At 55.6% G+C, this 21,228-nt stretch overlaps 3 protein-coding genes across 9 annotated transcripts; 1 reads left to right on the top strand and 2 right to left on the bottom strand.

The window, feature by feature from the left end:
• Positions 1–417: 417 nt before the first annotated feature.
• Ptov1 (PTOV1 extended AT-hook containing adaptor protein) lies at positions 418–7,838 on the top strand. Its single transcript, XM_032893711.1, has 12 exons — positions 418–1,597; positions 3,422–3,559; positions 3,656–3,738; positions 3,814–3,871; positions 4,011–4,118; positions 5,271–5,426; positions 5,945–6,034; positions 6,111–6,184; positions 6,273–6,330; positions 6,456–6,560; positions 7,177–7,374; positions 7,461–7,838. The coding sequence occupies exons 1-12, from the start codon at positions 1,427–1,429 to the stop codon at positions 7,470–7,472; spliced, it is 1,251 nt and encodes a 416-aa protein (XP_032749602.1). The 5' UTR covers positions 418–1,426; the 3' UTR covers positions 7,473–7,838.
• Positions 7,839–7,981: 143 nt separating this feature from the next.
• On the bottom strand, positions 7,982–13,308 carry Pnkp (polynucleotide kinase 3'-phosphatase). Of its 3 annotated transcripts, none has more exons than XM_032893707.1 (16): positions 12,935–13,239; positions 12,336–12,382; positions 11,813–12,109; positions 10,822–10,901; positions 10,679–10,736; positions 10,308–10,415; positions 10,082–10,153; positions 9,646–9,694; positions 9,499–9,569; positions 9,317–9,409; positions 9,139–9,235; positions 8,992–9,053; positions 8,791–8,900; positions 8,631–8,718; positions 8,495–8,556; positions 7,982–8,418 (listed from the first exon to the last, which is right to left on the bottom strand). In XM_032893707.1, exons 1-16 carry the CDS (start codon positions 13,083–13,085, stop codon positions 8,295–8,297), a joined length of 1,569 nt encoding a protein of 522 aa, XP_032749598.1. In that variant the 5' UTR covers positions 13,086–13,239; the 3' UTR covers positions 7,982–8,294. The 3 variants fall into 3 exon arrangements, with proteins under 3 accessions (XP_032749598.1, XP_032749601.1, XP_032749599.1); XM_032893708.1 differs by having other exon boundaries at positions 8,302–8,418; positions 8,524–8,556; positions 12,935–13,241; XM_032893710.1 differs by lacking the exon at positions 12,336–12,382 and having other exon boundaries at positions 12,935–13,308.
• Positions 13,309–14,925: 1,617 nt separating this feature from the next.
• On the bottom strand, positions 14,926–21,169 carry Akt1s1 (AKT1 substrate 1). Of its 5 annotated transcripts, XM_032893717.1 has the most exons (6): positions 21,026–21,132; positions 20,394–20,519; positions 17,446–17,834; positions 16,543–16,620; positions 16,292–16,461; positions 14,926–15,749 (listed from the first exon to the last, which is right to left on the bottom strand). In XM_032893717.1, the coding sequence occupies exons 2-6, from the start codon at positions 20,444–20,446 to the stop codon at positions 15,606–15,608; spliced, it is 834 nt and encodes a 277-aa protein (XP_032749608.1). In that variant the 5' UTR covers positions 20,447–20,519; positions 21,026–21,132; the 3' UTR covers positions 14,926–15,605. The 5 variants fall into 5 exon arrangements, with proteins under 5 accessions (XP_032749608.1, XP_032749611.1, XP_032749612.1 ...); XM_032893720.1 differs by lacking the exon at positions 20,394–20,519 and having other exon boundaries at positions 21,026–21,136; XM_032893719.1 differs by lacking the exons at positions 20,394–20,519; positions 21,026–21,132 and adding an exon at positions 20,125–20,387 and having other exon boundaries at positions 15,606–15,749.
• Between the last annotated feature and the right edge of the window lie 59 nt (positions 21,170–21,228).

Genomic DNA, 21,228 nt, shown 5'->3' on the forward strand with positions numbered 1-21,228 from the left:
TTCCCTTGCCTTTTAATTAATGCAGAGTGCCGCTACTCCTAGATTCTCCCCAAGTCAGCTGCTCAATCAGGTTTGGAGCTCACTTTGCAGTGCAAGCAGACTCTGAATTTATGAGCACATGTGCCAGAGGACTTGTGTGGGGCTCAGGGACCACTTTGTAAGGGTTGGTTTGCTCCTCCCACCATGTTGTAGGGAGAGCAAACCCAGGTTGTCAGGTTTGATGGCAGACAAGGACTTTTCCCAGCTGAGCCCTCTTGCTGCTCACCACCCAGTTTACCTTTTTTTTTTTTTTAAATCAATTATAAAACATGAGGTTTTAAAAAGCCAGCCTACAGCTCAGGACATTGCTCCAGTTGACTGGCATCATAGCTTGTGGTGTGCTGACAGGGGCCTGATATAATTTGGTCAAAGTAGTGTATGAATCAGCCAGGAAGATGTTTACTAGTTTAAAAGGCGGCGGGAGAGAACTTCTAGCATGCAAGAGGCTATAAATTCAAACCTCAGTACCCTATATATAGCTCGAGAGCCAAGTGTGGTAGTGCACACCCTAATAAAGGTGAAGACAGGAGGGTAGGAGTTCGAGGTCGACCTGGGTACATAAGCTAGCTTTTGAGTAGACACAATGCCACTAACACTGAGCTCAGGTAATCTAAGGCTGGATAACAGCACAGGTAAGAAACAAGCTGAAGCAAGAAATACCACTGTACAGCCCTTTCAGATCAAGAACGTGATCTGGAAGAAGCAATTGCTGGAAGGCACAAGGGACAGTGGGCAGAGCCTGGACAAATAGGCTCGCAGCTACGCCTGGCCTCTAGATCACGCCCAGGCCGCGAGCGGCCCGCTGGAAGTTGTAGTCTTTTAGCTACCTTGCCACGTCACCGCCTCCAAGACCCAAGAACTCCTGGGTTCCTACATCTACCCCTCAGTCTGGTGGTAGGTTCCGTCGCACCACCCATTATCCTGTCTACCGCCTTCTGTCCCTCCAGCGGTGAGGACTTGGTATTGTCTCACCAGCCCGAACTCTGAAAAACAGTTTCTTGTCATTTCCAACTCTAAAATCCTCCCTCTCCGACCTTCTTGGTTCGCTCCAGCCACACCCCCTACAGTCCTCGATCCCTGTTTGTCAGCGCTGGCTCCCCAGCTCCATAGTCTGTTGGTTAGCGCCGGCTCCTCCTCTCCCCGGCGTTGGTCCCGGCTCTCCCTCTTCTTCCACGTTGGTAGGCGCCAGCCCCCCCCCGCATCCCCCCCTGCTTCGCGTTGGTTGGCGCCGGGCTCCCCTGTTCCCTGCAGTGGTTCGGCCGCGGCGACCCCTCAGCGGCGCGTCCCCCGCCGCGGTCCGGCTCCGCTTCTCCCCGAAGCCGCGCGCCCGCGCCTGTCGGTCGGCGGACCCGCAGCCCCCCGTGAGGCCCACGGCCTCCCGCTCGCCATGGTCCGCCCGCGCCGTGCCCCGCACCGCTCCGGCACCGGGGGCCCCCTCGGAGGTCGTGGCCGGCCACCGCGGCCCCTGGTCGTCCGCGCCGTGCGCTCACGCTCCTGGCCTGCTGGCCCTCGAGGCCCGCAGCCGCCGCGGATCCGGGCCCGTTCGGCCCCTCCCATGGTGAGTCCCACGGCCTGTTTCCAGAGCCTTCCACGCACGCCCCGCCCCGCTATCCCTCCCCTGGCGGGTGCCTTTGTCCGCGGCGCCCACGGGCCTCCCGCGGGAGGGCGCACCCCGGGGTCCGAGATCAGTCCTTGGTCGGCTCTGGGCGCTCCCCTTTGTTGCGCGGCGGGCTGGGCGGGGGGCGGGGTACGGAGGCGGGGCGGGTTCGAATTACTGCTGACTGCGCGGCCCGCTGCACACGCGCGCGGGGGGCGCCTGGGGTGCACGCTTGTTTTTCCAATTGCAAAGTTGGTCCTTGGCCTCCGAGTCTGGAAATTCGCGAGGCGGCCGGCGGAAGAGCCCGGCGCATACACGCGCGTCCAGCTGTTGCTCGCGGGGGCGTTGTCCCCCGGGCCAGATGGCAACTGTGGACAGTCCCTCTATTTGCATACCCGCCTGCCCCGCAGCGAGCCCAGACCTTAAGCCTTAAGGTAAAACTTAAGATAAACATTCAGCGCAGTAGATTCGTGGGGCTGTCACCTTTTTGTCCACTCAATAAACGTGTGCGCACTTTCTAGAAACATTGAGGCTTTCTTGGGGCAACAAAACTGCCCATTGAGATGGTTGACTCGTGGCCACACCTGCGCATGCTTCACCAGCCTTAAGCTATTCTCTGTCGTGGCTCTGACCACTTCAGACTTATGACGACGTTGCTCTCAGGAGCTGAGGCGGGTCTGCTTCTTGGATCACCTGAGGAACGCAGACACACCCCTCGCTGTAGCACAACCCAGGCTTGAAGTTTTCCCTTGGTGTTCGGTAGTTGCTCCTCGGGTCCTCAGATGTGTCCCTTTCCCACAAATGTGACTTGGCTTTGCCATGCAGTGCGCAGCAAATCAGGAATGCGTAGACACGAACTTAACTTCAGAGCGGTGCTTGTTCTTAGGTTCCCCTGCTGTTGTGGGCACACAGGTGTTTGGGGTGCAGGCAAACACACGTCGTAAGCATCTTAATGGTTATCCCCCATCCCACACGTTTTGGACTTTGTTTAGGTTCCTAGGTGTGTTTGCCTGATTTTCACTTAGGCCGGACTGTGTGATGGTGTACATGCTGACACATTTGGCCACTTGTAGTGTCTCAAGACCTGTGTGCCCATTTGCTGTAATCCTGAGGACTTGGGTCTGCAGGATTATGTTCATCATGACGGGCCCTCAGCTGTGTTAACTGAAGACCTAGGCTGTTTCGCTACCTAAGTCACAGGGAGAGCACTTTCTGGTTTGTCATCATACAGAGTATAAAGGCCTCATGAGCTTAGCAGTGAGCAGCAGAGGTGCTGGTGACTATGAGAAGGGTCTCCGGCCTGAAGGCACACATGGGTCTGTCTGGTTAAGGACTGGCCCAGGAGCCTGGTTTTTTGGAAAGGTTTTGGCTGAAAAGAGTTTAGCTTGCACCCTGGGGGTGTGGGGAGAGGAGAGATGTGGCCATGCTGGGCACCATTGCTCAGCATTCATTCAGGTCAAATGTTTTGGTACGGGGCCGACTCTGGGCTTCCTTAGAGCCCCCACTTTCCTCCGGGGTGCTCTTTGTATTTGGTTCCTGGCTTCTGCCACCTTGAGTTCTCAGGGAAGGCCATCCTTTGTGTGAGGCTCCCCTTAGGGGTGACAGTGGCCTTAGGGTGGCTCTGAGTACTGGGGATGCTGGCCACAGCTTTCTGACAGATCGGTCCAAAGGTCAGGCTTTGAGCTCTGGACTGCTGGGGAAGGGGTCGGACCCGAGGCTGGCCCCTCCAGGATGTGTGGGATGGTCTGTTCTTGGATGCCTTAAGACTTCTCCCCTCTGCTACAGGAAGGTGCTCGAGTCTTTGGGGCCCTGGGGCCGATCGGGCCCTCCTCTCCTGGGCTGACTCTTGGGGGACTCGCAGTGAATGAGCACCGGCTCAGCAACAAACTGCTGGCCTGGAGTGGCGTGCTGGAGTGGCAGGAGGTGAGCCCGGCCGTGCCCACCCAGATCCCTGAGCAGGTGGAGGGGATGGGTGGCCCAGGCACTTGGCTGAGCCCCCTGCCCACCTCCCGCCCACAGAAGCGTAGACCCTTCTCGGACTCCGCCGCAAAGCTGAAGCGCACCCTGCCCTGCCAGGCCTATGTGAACCAGGGCGAGAACCTGTGAGTGTGGGAGTGGGCAGAGCCTGGGGCGGCCTAGGATGCCGGGAATGGCTTCTGATGCACCCCCTACTGCAGGGAGACGGACCAGTGGCCCCAGAAGCTGATCATGCAGCTCATCCCACAGCAGCTGCTGGTGAGATTAGTGGGGCTATGACCCCCAGACCCTGGCCCCACCCGTGTAACCCAAGCCCTGCCCCCAGAACCACACTTCCACCCCAGAACCTCCCCACACTTGCCTCACCCTAATCAGTGGCCCCGCTTGTCATCCACAGACCACACTGGGCCCCCTGTTCCGAAACTCTCAGCTGGCCCAGTTCCACTTCACCAACAGAGACTGTGACTCCCTCAAGGGCCTCTGCCGCATCATGGGCAATGGCTTCGTGAGTGGGAGTGGGGGGCAGTGCGGTGGGACCTCGTTCTGCCCTGTAATGGGAGTCTTCCCGTGCCTCCTGGGTGGTGCTGTAATGCAGCAGGCGCATTAGCCTGTGGGTTGGCCAGGGTGCATGCTGCTCCCATCTCCTGCCTCTGACGTGGAGCCCAGCAGGCTTTGCTTCTCAAGGCCCAGTGTGTGGGGTGGTGGTGTCGTCTGGTGGCCAACCTCTACTGCTGTGGACCCAGTTTGAGGTCACTGGACTGCAGCAGGTGGCGGTACAGGGTGAGAGGAAGTCACCGGCCCATGCATGCCGAGGATTGGACTCCAGACTCAACCCCAGTTCTGCCTTAGGCTGCTCTACTCCTACTTGGCCACCTCCAAGGATTTGTCCCTTTTCTGGGCCCCACAGACTGGGGCATGGCGTGGCTACAACCTTGTGCCAGCAGCAGCTCTTCTGGAGTAGTGTCCCAGAGCTGGGCCCAGGGTCTGGAGAATTAGTCCAAAGGCTGGCCAGCTAGGAATGGGTTCTTCTATGTCCTGGCACAGGACGGGACAGCCTACAGATACTGTCTTCCTGTTGAAGGACTGGCACCTTAGCTAGTGTTCCGTAGTCATGGCTACATAGCTGTCTCTATGCATGTGTCCTACAGATGGTGAAACTGGGATGCTAAGTGGCTTCCCTTGGGTGCCTGGCCTACCACCTGCTCTTTAAACATTTAAGGGTTTTGTGTTTTTTTAATGGTGTGTGTATGTGTGTCATGTGTGCCTGGTGTTGCAGAGACCAGAAGAGGCCCTCAAAGATCCCATGGGATCGAATGCCACTGAGGTCGAGAAGTGCCCTGTGGGTGCTGGGAACCAGACCTTGGCCCAAACAAGAGCAGTCGGTCCTCACTCCTGAGCCTTCGCTCCAGCCCCCTGCACCCACTCTAAGCCAGCAACAGGGCTGGGGTTGGTAGAGAAGGAGGGACACAGCCATACACGGCCAGTACCTCACACCGGTCCCTGCCCTCTAAAGTCATCAGGTGCTTAGGTGGCAAAGAGTAGTTCACCTGCCCTGGGGAAAGCCTGGCTTGTGTTTTGCTGAGTCCGGGCCTCCCCAGGCAGGTCAGATGTTGAGTGTGGAGGGCCAGGCGCCTGACCTGCAGCCCTGTCCCCACAGGCGGGCTGCATGCTCTTCCCCCACATTTCTCCTTGCGAGGTGCGCGTGCTCATGCTCCTGTACTCGTCTAAGAAGAAGATCTTCATGGGCCTCATCCCCTACGACCAGAGTGGCTTCGTCAATGCCATACGGCAGGTCATCACCACCCGCAAGCAGGTGTGCCAGCTGGGGGTAGCCTGGTCCTGGTCCTGCACTGGTAGAGCAGCTACATCTGACCGGTGTGGAGTGTGACGTCAAGGCGGAGTCAGGAGCGCAGGAGAGCTGTGATGAGGCAGGCAGTGCCATACCCAGAAGGGCTTGAGGGAAGCATAGCTGTATAGGCTTCCAAGAGGCTCAACCAGAGGGTGAGGCCTAGTTGTAGAGTCCTCTGCAGAGCAGCAGTGGGGTGGCAGGTTTGGCAAGAGGCCCAAAGTCTCTGGAGGGTGACCATGCATCCTGGCACCTGACTGTCAAGTTGATGGCATCCTCAGAAGCCTGCTATTTGCTTAGGTAGCTATGGTCCTCTGTACCACCCAGGGGCTGAGACTTGCCTTGGGCCACTTGGGAGCACAGAGTGTTGGCAGTGAGGATGGGACCAGTTTTCTGCCTGCTGGGCTCTGAAATCATGGCTGCAGCCGGCTAGTGGGGAATGTGAGTTAGAACTGTTAACAGCATGGTGGTTTCCCAACCCACAGGCTGTGGGCCCTGGAGGGGTGCACTCTGGACCTGTTCAGATTGTCAACAACAAATTCTTGGCATGGAGTGGAGTCATGGAGTGGCAAGAGGTGAGCTGCGGGGGCTGAGTGGGCTGCTGGCCCTAAGCTGCCCTCCCCTGAAGTGCCCTCTCGCTCTGTCCCAAAGCCCAGGCCTGAGCCCAACAGCCGGTCCAAGCGGTGGCTGCCATCCCACGTCTACGTGAACCAAGGAGAGATCCTGTGAGTGTGGGGTGCTGGGTGGGCACATTGGCAGTGCAGGCCTCTGAGGGAGGACTTCCCGCCTGATGCCTGCTGTCCTGTGTGGCAGGAGAACGGATCAGTGGCCTCGGAGGCTCTTCATGCAGCTCATTCCGCAGCAGTTGCTGGTGAGGGTCCAGGGGATGCCAGGCTGGGGGGGGGGTCGAAGACCCTGTGGTGGGCTGGTGCAGAGTGCAGCCTGGCTTCCACAGCAAGCTAGGCTTCCGTAAAGTAGCCCTCGGCCTTCCCACAGACCACCCTCGTGCCACTGTTCCGGAACTCACGCCTGGTACAGTTCCACTTCACTAAGGACATGGAGACGCTGAAGAGCCTGTGCCGGATCATGGACAATGGCTTCGTGAGTGGAGGGCAGCAGCCAAGGAGACAGACTCATGCAGCTGCTTGTGGAAGCTGTGGTGGGGCCTCTGCCACACTGATGCAGATAGGATTGTACCCCATTATACACCAGGGCCCCCTAGGTGTCTGCATGTGCAGTCCCACCCAGTCCTTGTGCCGCCTCTGGCCTCCACTGGAGGACTGAGGCAGCAGGCTGGAGACGGTGTACCAGATAGGCCCCCCAGCTAGAGAGGGTCCTGCCCCAGTTGGACCACTAACCAACGCCTATGGTCCAGCTTGGCCCAGAATTCCCAGGGAACTTGGGAGGCCTGGAGCCCCCAAGATCCACATCCACCAGCTCTGGGGCTTTGGTTTCCCTGTAAGTAGCTAAACCCCGAGCTGGAACTAGTGAGGGACCTCAGGACCCTGGGGAGCCACAGTTATTGACAGTTAAACAGGGTCTGGTCTCCAGTGTAGAGGAGGAGGCTTGCCCAGGGTGGTGTCAGGCCTGGAGGCCTTAACTGGGGTGCCCTGGACCTCTGGGACCTGCCATTAAGGGGCCAGTAGTCTTGGGTTCAGCTGTTCCCCAAGGGGCTGGCTGGCTTATGGCTGAGGTCCTGACTGGGGCCTGCTATTAGGCGGGCTGCGTGCACTTCTCCTATAAGGCCTCATGCGAGGTGCGTGTGCTCATGCTCCTGTACTCCTCGGAGAAGAAGATCTTCATTGGCCTCATCCCGCACGACCAGAGCAACTTTGTCAACGGTATCCGTCGTGTCATTGCCAACCAGCAGCAGGTCCTGCAGCGAAGCCTGGAGCAGGAGCAGCAGCAGCGAGGGGTGAGGCTGGCTCTACCATTCACACCTCACTGGGCCCTGCCCCTGGGTGCCCACTTCTGAAACCTCCCTGGCTTCTTCCTCTGCAGATGGGTGGCTAGTGGACTCCTAGGCTGGGCAGGTCACAGTCCCAGACGAGGCCCCAGTGGAGACTGGTGAGCGGCACTTGTGTTTGTGGGAAGCAGCAGGGTGACCCTGGCCTTAGACCTGCTGCATGAGTCACTGCCTCCTGTTACCAATATCCCTGGCAAGGAATGGGTGCCAGGGCCACAGCTTAAGTACTGGGGGGGCAGGGGGCAGTTTCACTAGTAGAAGCCACCCCTCCTACCGCCTCCCAGGTCAGATGCTTCTGAGCAGGGGCTCCTGGGGACTGTACCTGCCCAGCAACCTGGAGGACAGCGTCCTGAGGTCTCCCAAGGATGGTCCTTGCCCCTGTATGTTTCCCTAATAAAGCCTTTTAACCCACATGCTATCCCTCCATGCTCGTTCTGTGCTCAGTGCAAGATGGCCGTACTTCCTGAAGTTAGTGTGGGTCCACCCCAGGCACAGATCTGCTAAGTCTTCATGTTTGGATGTGATGTCAGTAGACAGAAAAGCAGGCTCCTCAGGGTACAGGTACCCACACTACAGCCTTTCTTTTAATTGTTACAATCTCCTGTACCTGGTCAAACCTCACATCCCGAGACCCCAGGCTCAGGCCCAGTTCTACACCTGGTTGATACTTATTGCCGACTGGTCAGTTAGGACATGGTTCCCCCACCACAAAATGCCTGTGGCCGCTCAAGTTCCCGGGCCAGGTATGCTGGGTGCACAAGAGCCTACGTTTAAGCCTGAGCTCAATGTGGAACGCCATGACACCTGGTTTGCCTTCCATAACCCCAGCAAGATGGCTGAGCAGAGTAGCAGCAGTGTTTATTGAGGACTCAGCCCTCGGAAAACTGGCAGTATAGTCGCTGCAGCGCAGGGTCCAGATGCTCCCGTAACCGGAATGGGACCTGAAGGATCTCCAGGAAGCCTTCAGCCAGTGTGGGCGGCTCAAACTGCTTCCTGTAGGATGGGGGTGGGGGGGTGAGGCTCTGTACCCCATCTCCCCACCCCCACCAGGACCCCGGAACCCCCGAACCTGTAGCTAAACATGACCATGTCTGATACCGGCGCATGTGAAGGGTCAGTCATCTCACGGAACTGCAAAATGACACAAAGGTCAGAGGGCGCAGGGCTTAGATGAGGGGTGGGATGGGGCCTGGAGAGTGGCTCACCCTGTTGTTGTGGCGTGCCTGCTCTATTGTGGCACAGAAGCTGAAGCAGCGGCAGGGCACACCAGCATCTTTGGCACACTGGATGTACCTGTGGAGGCAAAACTGCTGTTACTCCCGCTCGTACACTCAGTGTTCCCTTCGCCCACCATGAGTTCAGTACCTAGCCCGACTTTGGATGTCTGGGTTGGTGTTATCAATCACGACTTGCTTCCCCTGCCTCAGTGCGGCCTGGCATGAGTTCACACAGCGCTGCCATGAGCCCAGCGTGTCCTGTGGGAGCCAGGGCAGGTAACCAATCAGTCTGGGGAGCCTCCATCCTTGGAACAGGGTGGCAGGGAGGGTCAGATGCAGCCCCACTCACTCTGTTCACATGGACATATCCAGCCGATACCAGGTGCTTCTGGATGAAAGTGGACTTGCCGGCTGTGGGGGCAGTGTAGCCAATCAGCTAGTGCCTAGGACCCAAAGGAGTGCCAGGGGAGCCAGAGGTCGGGCTGCGGCATCTCACCCCCAGGGAATCCTACTGCGACCACCACCTCTGGGTTGGGGCTCAGGAGGAAACTGGACTCTGGGAGGTAGAGGGGTCCAGCACTGGAGATGGTCCTCTGGCAGGAGAAAAAAAAAAAGGGGGTGTGAGCCCAGGGAACCAAAAAGGGCCTCTCACCCTCTTCCCTTTTGGGCCTCACCGGGTCAAAAGCTGGAAGCTCAAAGCGGGCTGCTGGCCATTTGAGGAAGAACTCTTCAGGAGTGGCAAAGGGTAGGCCAACATTGAGGGCGAACTGGGGAGAAAACAGAGGGCAGGTGGGTTCAGAGGTGCAGTGAGGGTGGGTGTCATGTGGGCAGAGCAGGGGACAGACACCAGGCTTACCAGGCGGTCTGCACAGGAGAAATCCTTTTTCTTCTTCCCTGGGGCCCAGTTGGCTGGGCGCCCTGCTGCATCTGTAAGGGGAGGGCAACCCTGTCCAACACTGAGCTCTGAGAGATTCCTGAACTCCCAGAAGCCTGTGCCTCTTACCTCCCACGAAGACACTGTCCCCGATGGAGATGGGGATGCCCTCGTTGGCCTGCAAAGAGAGGCAGTGAGAAGTCCCACCATATGGGACAGCAGAAAGGCTGGCTGGACCACACACAAGGGCATTGCTGCTCAGCGTCTTGCCTGGTCCCCAGTGGCCTCCAGAAGGCACACATCCCGTAGCTGCCTAGACTCTTCCAACTCGTGGCCCTACCTAATTCAGGCCTTCCTGGATCTGTATGCTCTTAACTATGGGCCACTTCCTTCTCAGCTCGTTTCCCATGTCCCCGCTACCTACCAGGCTCGCCCCCTTAGCCCTGAGCATCTCTGTTTACCTAACACTGCCTCAGACCTCTCAGAGGCTGGCCCTAGTTATCCCATGCCCCCAGCACCTCTAGGCATTTCCAGTGGCCTCATGCAGTGAGGGGAGGGCGCTCACCTTCTCCTGCAGATGGTCCCACATGCCACTCACTGGCTTTCGGTTTAGACCTGCATGCGTTGCCACCAGCACCTGTGGAGGTGGCCAGGCCACAGTGTCCTTAGTGGAATCTCTGAGGATAGTTCCTGTCAGTATGATCCCACCCGAGGGCCTCCATACCATACATTGGCACATTCTCTCTGGGCCCCTGTCCCAAATAGTCCCTAAGTGTCCCTTCTGGACATACCTGAAATGGGACTCCTAGCTTCTCCAATACAGCTTCCACCTTGGCCTTGAACACCTCTGCTGGCAGCTTGCCTCTCCCGATGCCCATTTGGTTGGTGAGAATTACCAGCTGGGAACAGACAGGGACAGACTCGAGCCCTACCAACACAGCTCAGCCTGAACCCTACACACATACATGCATGTGTCCATGTACACATGAACACAGGTTCCCACCTCTTTTTTTTTTTTCTTTTTTTCGGAGCTGGGGACCGAACCCAGGTCCTTGCGCTTGCTAGACAAGCACTCTACCACTGAGCTAAATCCCCAACCCCCAGGTTCCCACCTCTTTTGGCTGTTGGCTTCCAACACCTATCCATGCACACAACCGCATACCTTGTAGCCCTCAGCAGCCAGCTCCTGGAGCTTCTTTGGAATCTCTGGGTACAGAATCCTAAGGTTGATGGGAAGTAGCAGGTGACTTGTAATCTAAAGGACTCTGGGCTCTCATCCCAGCCTCTTCCCATGTCCCACCTCACCTCCAGTCACTAGGGCTAGTGGGGAAGACCTTTCCAGAGCGGGTGGTGATGAGGGTCCCATCTAGGTCAAAGGCAGCCACCTGGTATCACCAACAACAGGGACAGCAATACTGTCATCGCTGACCTTTGCTACAGGCTTGTTGACACCATCCTTTTCTTCTTCAACAGTGTTTCTCTATGTAGCCTTGGCTGTCTTAGAACTCACTCTACAGACCAGACTGGCTTTGAACTCAGAGATCTGCCTGCCTCTGACTCCTAGGTGCTGGGATTAAAGGTGTGCACCACCACCACTTGGTGACACAGCCTTTTAATATCAGTATCACCCTTCCGTGTCCTCTGTCCTCCACTTCCAGTTTTTAGTAGGGACCAGTGTCTCCCCAACCCTTTCTCTTAGAGCATCTCCTTGGAGGATTAACAGCCCAGAAAGAGGAAAGGGCTTTGTTGGAAGAGTTGGAGAGATGACTCAGTGGTTAAGAGCACATGTCAGATGGCTCATAACTGCCTGTAACTACAGCTCCAGGGCACACAACACTCCCTGGCCTCTGCAGCCACCTGCATACATACAGTACACCCAAAATCATGCAGGCTCATGTAATTTTTTTTTTCTTTTTCTTTTTTTCGGAGCTGGGGACCAAACCCAGGGCCTTGCATTTGCTAGGCAAGCGCTCTACCACTGAGCTAAATTCCCCAACCCCTCATATAATTTTTTAAAAAGAGAACTTCACTGTTGGTTGAGTGCCCACAGGGAACTAGACCACACATTTTCTGTGTCCTAATTTCAGAGCGACCCATTAAAAACATCCAAGAAAGGTCTGGTCATCACTGATTACAGGGCCTGATCTGTACCCTGTACCTCAGTGGTGGCAGCCACCACTAGCATCTTAGCCATCTGCACAAAACAGTTGAGGCTCAGAGACTTTGATAGACTAGCACAGAGTTAGTTGCACAGGAAACTTTGAATTAAATGGCTAGACTGTGGTGGTGGCCTCACCTTGCCCCGGGGCTTCACTCCAGACGCTGTGAACACCAGTAACTGCTTAAAGCTCTCCCAGCCAGGGGAGGATTTCCGCATTCGCTTTTTCTGAGGCTCAGTATCCTTTCCCTCCTCTGGATCCACAGGATTGCCTGGTGGAGTGTCTGGCGGGGATCCTGGTGTGCTGATCTCTTCCCAGCGCAGGGTCAGGGGATATAGGCCATTAACCAGATAAAGGACATCCCCCACGCTTAGAGAGCCAGACACCCCTGGCTTCAACTCCTGGACCCCAACAGTTGATGGGTTAACACCCAGCTGCGGACAGAGGAGGAGCTAGGATTGGCACCACCCCCTCATGGAACACCTGCCTCCCCAAGTCCAACACCTTATCTCCCAATCAGATCTTTAATCTTCCCACCTAGTCACTTCGTGTGGCCAGTCAGAACTTTGGCTCTAGTCTGGCACGGTGGAAAAGGGGAAAGTTGTGATCTACCCGGCCCCTCTCCCAAGTCCTCGCTACCCGCTGCTGAGACGCTGGTACCTGTTTCACTGCCACTGTCCGGGTTTCAGGGTCTGCAATCAGCTCCACTGAGGGTAAGGGGGTGGAGTCAAGGTTTACAACACGTACGGGGGCTTGGCCAACTACAGTCTACTATTTGGAAAGAGGCACTTTCCTTCCTCTATCCCCCAACACAGGTTGCCCAGGATAGCCTTAAACTCGCTACATACTAGCGGCTGGGCTTGAACTGATTCTCAAGTCTCTACCACCCAACTGTCTGGATGACAGGTGTGTGTCACCCCCGGCCCGAGGCAGTTTATTCAATAAGACCATGTTCTTCGGAGTCCCTAGGATTGCCAGAGACTCGGACTTGCCCAGAACAGATTTTTCTTTTTTTAATCTGTAGGGTTGGCTTGTTCCATGAGATACATTGGGTAGACCGAGGTCTTGGACATGGCCCGATGCATCACGGCCTGATGTATCCTGCTCAGCGACCTTCTCTCTCTTGTATCCTCTTCCCTCCCGGTGACAATCCCAGATCTGCTTTGTCCCTCCCGTTATGCCTCGTATTGCTCCTGGTTAGGCATAAGCTCCCCAGCTTCCAATCCCACTCACTGCCTCAGTTCCACTCCCGTGCCCACCTTGGTTTCGGGAGCACTTCCGGTCCGTCACTTGGGTAAGGGGTCCCCGACCGAGGACCAGGGCTTGGCCATCCGACGGCAGGAATATAGGGGGTGGCCCACCGGTGGGGCTCTGCAGCCACAGGCGGCCCCTGGATCCAAGCTGTGACATCCTTGGATGCTGTGAAGGGGAACGGACTCACTGTGGAGCTCGCTCCGCAGCCAGCAACCGACCCGCCACCGGAAGTCCTGATTTCCCAATAGAGTCACACCGGAAATCCCGCCCTTTGTCTATGGGCGGGTTCGACGTTTCCTAGGCTACCACAATGGCTACAACGCGTATGAGCATTGCATAGTTAAGAGTATCTTCTGAATTCATTCTAAAGCTCATCTACGCTGTGGGAAAGACTCCGAAAATTTGGCTCCTCCCACAGCGCATGCGCAGTCCCGACTCGCTTGCGGCGCTGTGAGGTTGTGCGGATAGGGGTAACTCGGATCCATAGGCGCTTAAATCCCTACGCTAGAGTTACTCGGTTTTGGTTTTTTCTCCCTTGTATGTTTGTTTGTTTGTTTTAGTGAGACAGGGTCTCAGGATATAGCCGTGTTAAAATTCCTTCCTGGACATGGTGGCACTTGAGTTTAATATTAATAGTAGTACTCGGGAGGCAGAGACAGGCAGATTTCTGTTGTGTTCGAGTCCAGTCTGGTCTACATAGTGAGATTCTGACCTCACCGCAAAAATAAATAGGTAGATAAATAAATAGATAAATGAATAGATAGATAAACGAGTTACATTCCAGGGAGGACCTAAAAAATGTCTACCCTTCTCCAAAAGTCTGAAGGATAACCTGAAATGATTCCACCACAAATCATTCTGGGAAACCCGAATATATTGGGGCTTACAGAGCATAGGTGGTGGTGGTCGTGTTGCTGCCCACAAAACACTACACTGGGCCGTCATTACCTAGCAGAAATGAAGCCCTTTTACATACTGCACAGACAGAGCTACACTTCTTTCTCACTAGTATCCTCTAGCCCCTCCCCAGACAACAGGCAATTAGGGCAGAATTGCATCTAGTTGCTTGCCAGTAAGGCTGGGCACTAAGGTCAGGGTCCCATGACCTTGCTTCCTCCTCCTAGGAGCGAAATCTGTCAACAAGCCCAGCTACAGTTATCTTTCTAGCTCAGACAAGTTTTTTGGCTTGTACATTAATCCACCATAACACCCTAGCTGGGCTCAAACTTACAGAGACCTGCCTGCCTCGCAAATACTGGTATTAAAATAGAATGCTCCAAGGGTTGGGGATTTAGCTCAGCGGTAGAGCGCTTGCCTAGTAAGTGCAAGGCCCTGGGTTCGGTCCCGGTTCGAAAAAAGAAAAAAAAAAAAAAAAAAATGCTCCAGCCAGGTGGTTGGCGGCACATGCCTTTAATTCTAACACTGGGGAAGCAGAGGCAGGCCAATCTGTGAGTTTGGTGACAGCTTGGACTACAGAAGCTACACAAAGAAACCCTATCTTGAACAAGTCTCTAAAAGCCGAAAGAAAGGAGTCTAGATTGACATTAGCTCCTGTGCCTCCTACACCCACCTCCCTGCTGATGGAATGGCAAATGTGTGCCTTCATCGCCATTCCTCTGCAGCAGCGCAAAGAAACCAGCATTTGTCCTTAGTATTCGAAGTGCATGGCACCACTATGATGTCAGTCACTGCAATAAAGTGGGGGAAATCGCCCCTACACCTGGCACAAATACGCTAAAGCTGGGTATGACGGGGCAGAGGGGAAATTCCAGCACTAAGACCGAAGAGACAGCCCAAAAAGCAAAATAACAAAAGGGAGGCGATCTATATTACTAGTTTGAAGATGACAGTCCTCTGTGCCCCTTCCTCAGCTTTGGATGTTGGAAGATGGAGATTGCCTGATCCAGCTTTCTACCTCTCCCTAAGACTGGGTCTCGTACCCTGAACTTCATTGCCGTGATGGCTTCATAGCATCACACCTACACACAACACGCACTCACCAGTCAGAGGTAAAACTTTAATCTCAGAGCGCCCTTCCCGATCCCCATCCCACTCTCCCGCACCCAAGCCCAGGGCCAGAAAATGAGGCCCCCTGGCCCCCCCACCTTGGGTGGGAGAGGGCCTTTTAAGGCACCTGTTAGGGTCGGGGGACAGGAAGCTGGTACTGTCCTGGGTACAGGACAAGTTTTGATGGACAGGCTGTCGTGCGGTGAAACCTATAGGGGCGTTAGACGCAGAGGAGGACTGGACTGTCCCCTAGGGGACCGGGTGTCAGGACTCAGGCAAAGGAAAAAAGAAACAAAAACAAAAAAAAGATTCATTAACAGCCCTAGTAGTGTAAGAAATATAAGGCCTCCGGCCAATTCTGGGTTAGGGAGGGCTTGGCCACACTCCCAGGAGGCCGGGACCAATCGGACAGGGGAACTCTGGAACGGAAGCTGGCAACTCTTCGGACACTGGCTGAGCAGAGCCAGCTCCCGCAGCTGGGCTCCGCCCTGGGGCCGCGAGTCAAGGCTGTGCGGGCAAAGCTTCTGTTGCTAGGCAAGAAACGGAGTTGACCCTCTGAGAGTTTAGAACTAGCCCCGCCCAACCGGAGCGAGCCAATCCCGTAAAGAATTGTTCTGTTGCTGGGCAGAGCAGACAGTGGCCTCACGCGTGCCGAGGCGTTCTGCACGCTTAATATTTTCGCTTCAGCTTCTGAAAGTCGCTGGTATTGAGCCGCGGCCGCGGAAGGTCCCCGAAGACCTGATTGTCCTCAGCCTCCCGCAGCACTAGCGCGCGCATGCTAGCCGCTATTCGGTCTAGGTCGGGCGAGGAGGGCTGTGGAAGAAGGAAACCGTCAGTGTGCAGGGGCCGCCTCCTAGAAGCCCTCCGTTCAGGACCATCCTGCAGGTTGTGAACCTACGGGTTCCGCACCCCACCTCCTTCTTTCTTCAAGACTCTAGCACTGCTAAGAAGCAGGGGCCCAGTACAAGGTCCCTGGTCCGGCCACACTCTTGCCAAGACAGCAGGCATCCCACCTGAATCTAGCAGGGCGCCAATGGAGAGTGACTATGAAAGGGGCTGGCGCGGCGCGCGGGGTGTGCATGTCACGTGATCACCCAATGCCTCGTTTTCCCCCTCTGCATCAGGGAGTTTTCTGTGAAGGGGGAACCTGGTCTGGCCAGTATGGCCCAAGAACACCATACGTGGGATAGTATTGGAGAAATGAATCCTGGGAGATAATTTGACCCAGAGGTTCAGTTTCCCTGACTCCCTCCCAAACGATTTTAGACAGATGAGGGGCCTTTCTCTTAAACTGCAGTGGGACTCCCCACAGCAGACCACTCTGGGCCATCACACTTGTCTTGTTCCCCCCTCACCGGGCCATTCTCCTCATCTGACGATCGGGCTTCTGTCCTCTTCTCCTTGAAGGCCCACACTGGCACCGACACGGGCAGAGACTTGGCATACTGCTGGGTAGGCAGGGCTGTAGCCGGGAGTTTGGGGTAGGCTGGGGGACCGGCGGGTGTCTCCTCACTCAGGCTGCCGTCTATGATACAGGGAAGCTTCAGCTTCTGTCCCCCTACCCTCTGCCTGGCCTCCTAGAGCTTGGATAACCCAGCATCCTCACCATCTGTGCTCTCCGGGTCTGACTCGCAGAAGGGGGGAAGGTCCTGGAGGGTGGCATCCTCATCCATCATGAAGAGACCTGTGGGTGGGACAGGCCCTGCAATTGGTCCCTGTACCTCGACACTCTCTCATCTGCCTCCCTGGTCGCTTAGGCTCCCTCTACTACGAGGTACTACTAGATTCAACATGGTGCTTGGGACATGGCCCAAAAATAGCTCCAAAATAAAGATGGTCTGGTGGGGACAAATGAAAGACCCTAATACCATGTCACTTGCCCGAAGTTTTGAAGATCTGATACCAGAACACCTGGCTCCTGAGCCCATACCCTTCATGGTGGGCAGGCTTCTTTGGGAAGGACGAGGTTGCCAGCCATAGGCAATGATGGCAAATGAGTAATTTCTATTCATCCCTAAAAGTCCTGTGGTTTCAAACTGTAACTGTAACTTTTCTCTGAGAAGCAGCCAACTTCCTTACTCTCTCCAAACAGCAGTCTCTAGATCCAGGTGCCCAAAGAAGGAGTGCATGGGACATGGAAAATGCTGTCTCTAGCCTCACATGCTATGTAAGGTGTACTTGTAACCACCTCTGGCTCTGGCCTCCTCAGCTGTAGCAATGTCCCACTCTTGGGAAACTTCTTCACCTCCCTTGGATGGGGTGACAGCCCCTAGCCCTAGCCAGAAACACTAGCACGTCTCACCAGTTCCTTGGCCAGACAAGAAGCCCTCAAGGAAATCTCTGAACTCTGGTGTGCTATGTTTGCTCAACATACTGTGTTATTACTCCCACCAAGTGGTTGGACCTTGTGAGGCTGGGCAGGAACGTTCTCCTAACGATCCACAGAACACCCTGGATAAGCGTCCAGTTAACCAGCAACCCCACTCCAGTACCAGCCCTATTAGCTCACCTCCATTATCGCTACCGCCCAGCCGCTCTCCAGATGTCTCTGTTTCAGTGGGCTCGTCTTCATCTTCCTCATCTTCCTCCCTGGCCAAGGCTGGCCGAGGTGGTGAGCTAGGAGCGGGGCTGGGTGGCTGTGGTGCTGGTGGGGGACCAGGAGGTCGGGTGGCAGTGGCAGCCCTGTGCGCCTGGGCGATGTCGTGGAGGCAGCGGCGGGCGGCCTCTGCCAGGGCTCCTCGGCCATGGGCAGCATAGGCACAGGGCCCTGGGCGGGGCGGCGGCGGCGGTGCTGCTGTCAGTAACACCAACTCCGTGCCAGTGCGGGCCCGAAAGCGCTCGGCGGCACCCACAACGGCTTCCCACAGTTCCTCTGGCCGCCCAGACGCCATCCGAGCCCTGTGGGCCAGAGCAGGACAGAGGGGCTGAGGATACTGCTACCAACTCTGAAGGTCAACTACTGCAATGCGACTTCCCGCCATGGCATGCAACTGTCCCAGCTGAGCTTCCCCCGATTCCCAAACCTGTTTTTCCGGGGAAGGCCCAGCCCTAGCTTTCTTCTTGGCCCCGTCCCGTTCCACAGGGGAGCTACCCCAAAGTCTTGGAGTCACCATCTCTTTTGGCCATGAACATTGGAGTCAAGTTGGTTGGTAGTTATTTAGTTTGGGTTCTTTATACTTTTGGAGACAGGATCAAGTACTCAAGTTGGCCCCAAACTTGTGTATAAAGGTAACTCCGGAGTCCTGATTCTCATGCATCCAATTCCTGAGGGCTCGGGTTACATATGCACACTACCACGCCTAGTTTATGTAGTGCTGGGGACCAAACCCAAGACTTGGTGAGTACCTGCAAGCGCCAACTGGGCTGTGTAGGTTAAGACAGGGGTGATGTAGCCTTAGCAACCAACCTTCCTCCACTACCCCAGTACCTGGAATTGGAGACGTGAAGCACCACACACCCCGTGTAACGTAAATCTTACACAGAAGACTTACATGAGTTTCATGTGCACCCTTCCCATGGTGTGCAGGATGTTAATACACATGAAACCAGGTATGGTGGCACACACCTGAAATCATGGTACTTAACAGACTAAAGCAAGAGTGTTATGGCTTTGAAGTCAGCCTGGGATACAAAGACCCAGACGTGCATGGCTTCTGTATCAGCAGCCTGGCCAGTGCTATCCCTTCCTCTTTCACTTGGTCCAGCAGGTCCTCTCCCACTGCAGTGAACTCTGCCCTTAGAGTGACCAAGACCAGGTGGAGTCCACACACCCAGCTCACTGGTTCTCAGGTCACTGCTAACTTTCCAGTTAACAGGAGAGGGAGATGCCACCTCCTCTGGGTCTCCCTGGGGCCATTCCTTTAGGAGAGAGATTAGCTCTGGATTGAAGGTGGGCACAGGAGGATGCAAGCTGCTCTGTGCCCAGAGTCACAGCATGAGCTTCTACACCACCTCAGCAGGGCTCTGTGGTGCTTAGAGAGTTGGTGACAGCTATTCTGTTGTCTGTCTCCCCATCAGACAGAACTGCAGCACAAGGCTCTGGGTCCCCATGACTGACCCGGCCTTTAGTGTGACCTTGGACTACTCACTGGCTCTCTACCTGTCTTCCCCATTAATCAGTGTGGGGACCACAGCTTCTAGGCAGCTGAGGGCTCTGAGAGGTAGTGAGCACCTCATCACCGGAGGGACTCAAGCCCACTGGGACCGTAGTGAAGAGAAACCGCAGTTTGCAAGCTCTTGTCACTCACGCCTGGAAGAGTCCATCTGCTCACGGATTCCACACTGGTCCCCTTCACTGCCTCACCGAAGTGGAAACTACTTACATGCTGGACCAGAAGATGATCGCTGTTCCTAAGCAACCCCTCACTTCCTACATAAATCAGCTTCATCTTTGAACCCAGGAAGGTGGGATCATGACTGTGACACTGGCAGAATTGACCACGGAGAAAGGCAGTCTTTGTCTAGAGCCTTCTGCCAAGCCTGAGCTCCACCCTGCCTACTCAATAGACTATCCTGCCCATCCCATCTTTTCACTGTGGGGGAGAGAGCTGCGGTGGTTTGATACTGTCTGCTAGGCCTCAAAGTCCTACCCACAGCTTTAAAAGGCGCCCAGTGACTCCTACACACACATTCCACCTTTCCTAGCTAATGGAGGAGGAGGCTGGAAATTTAGGGTTATGGCTAAGGGCAAGAAAGTGACTTGTTCAAGATGACACAGCTTCAGTTCTCACTTCCCTGAGAATATGTGAGGGCAAAGAATGGCAAGACCTAGCTCCTTGCATTAGCTCTCCTGGGTAGCCACAACAGCAGTGTGTTACCGGGTGAGTGGCTTGTGAAGTAGGCTAAAAGGAGGGCAACTTACTCAAACCTCTTAGGCCTGTGGCCTCCTATGAGGTGAGACTCAGGGGCAAACAGAGAAGGGGAGCTGTCCAGCGGGGAGGTGCAGGCCTCCCAGGAGAGGTGTGGAGGGAGATGGAAAAGAAAACGGCTGCAGTACGGGACACGGAGCGGGATGTCCAAGAAGGATCCTACCACCGAAGTAAGGCCGCCGACCCGGGCTACACCACGCCCGCAGCCCAGAGAGGCCCCTTCTCTAGGAAGAAAACAGGAAATCCCGCCCCCAGTGGGGATCGGGACCGGAAGTCCCGCCCGGGGCGCCCCTCACCCATCCGCGACCCCCAACACACACAGCCATATGGACATGGTTCACCGCCAGTGTGAGGGTTCCAGCCCGTCTGCACCCCCGGAGTGAAGCTCGTCTATGATTCGTCGCGAGTCAGACACATGGGGTTGAGCGTTAGCCATTTCAGCAGTCAGCCAAGGGTCGCAGGACGGTCACTGCCCCCTGACTTATGCAGATTGTACCCTTCCCATGGCGGCTCACCCTCCCACTGCCCCTCAACCTTAGGAAGGCCAGACCCTTCCCAAACCCCAGCTCACAACGCCGCCTCCACTCACGTGCCCGTAGCCAGCATGGCCGGCCAGGCGCCGTCGCCGCCCTCAAAAGGCATGGCGGCTTCTTGCGTCACTTCCGTGTGGTTGCCCCTCCTCCATTGTGTACACTCCGCCTCCCTTATGCTGGGCCTCAAATCAAAATAGCAACCAGAAGCTACGTCGGCAGGCGGTGAGCAATAGCAACAGCAAGAGTGCCCATGGATGGAAAATATGCTACTATTTCGAATTGCCTGCAACAAATATGACTGCATGCCTATGCTCACACAAGCAAAGGCAAGCGGTTTGACGTCCCTCGTCCGTAATAAACTTCTAACACAGAAGTGGAGGAAAAACTGCTCCCGTCGCGACGTGGCAGTCAGTATGGCTTCATATGCCTATAAAGCATATGGACTCTTCCTTCTGTCCAAACTATACCTCCTGCTCCAGGCCCTCGCTCGACCCCTTTAGCACAAAGCTGGCAAAGATTCAATATGGCAACATTTCTTGCTTCGGTTTGCCCAATTTCAAAATGGTGGTGTAGCCTTCTTTCCATGGTGACTCAGGAATTTGGGACAGGTTCGTTTCCAGGAACACTGACGGCTTCACCCTTTATCCCGACCCCCTTAGCGCTTCTGGTGCTATACACCTTCTCTCACCTTTTCCTTTCTCCGTTTCGCTTTTCCAACACCTCGCCGTCGTGCCCCGCAAAGAGATGGTAGTGCCCCGCATTAACATGGCTCCCAACAAGCCGCTATGGTTTGTCCTCGAGGAAAACGGCATAGTATTGGCTTCGGTGCCAGTATAAAATATGGAGAGGGCCAAGGAGGCGTTCCCGAGGGATCACGAGTTGGGTTGAGAA

This window comes from Rattus rattus, chromosome 2 (assembly GCF_011064425.1).
Source record: "Rattus rattus isolate New Zealand chromosome 2, Rrattus_CSIRO_v1, whole genome shotgun sequence".
Lineage (NCBI taxonomy): Eukaryota > Metazoa > Chordata > Mammalia > Rodentia > Muridae > Rattus > Rattus rattus.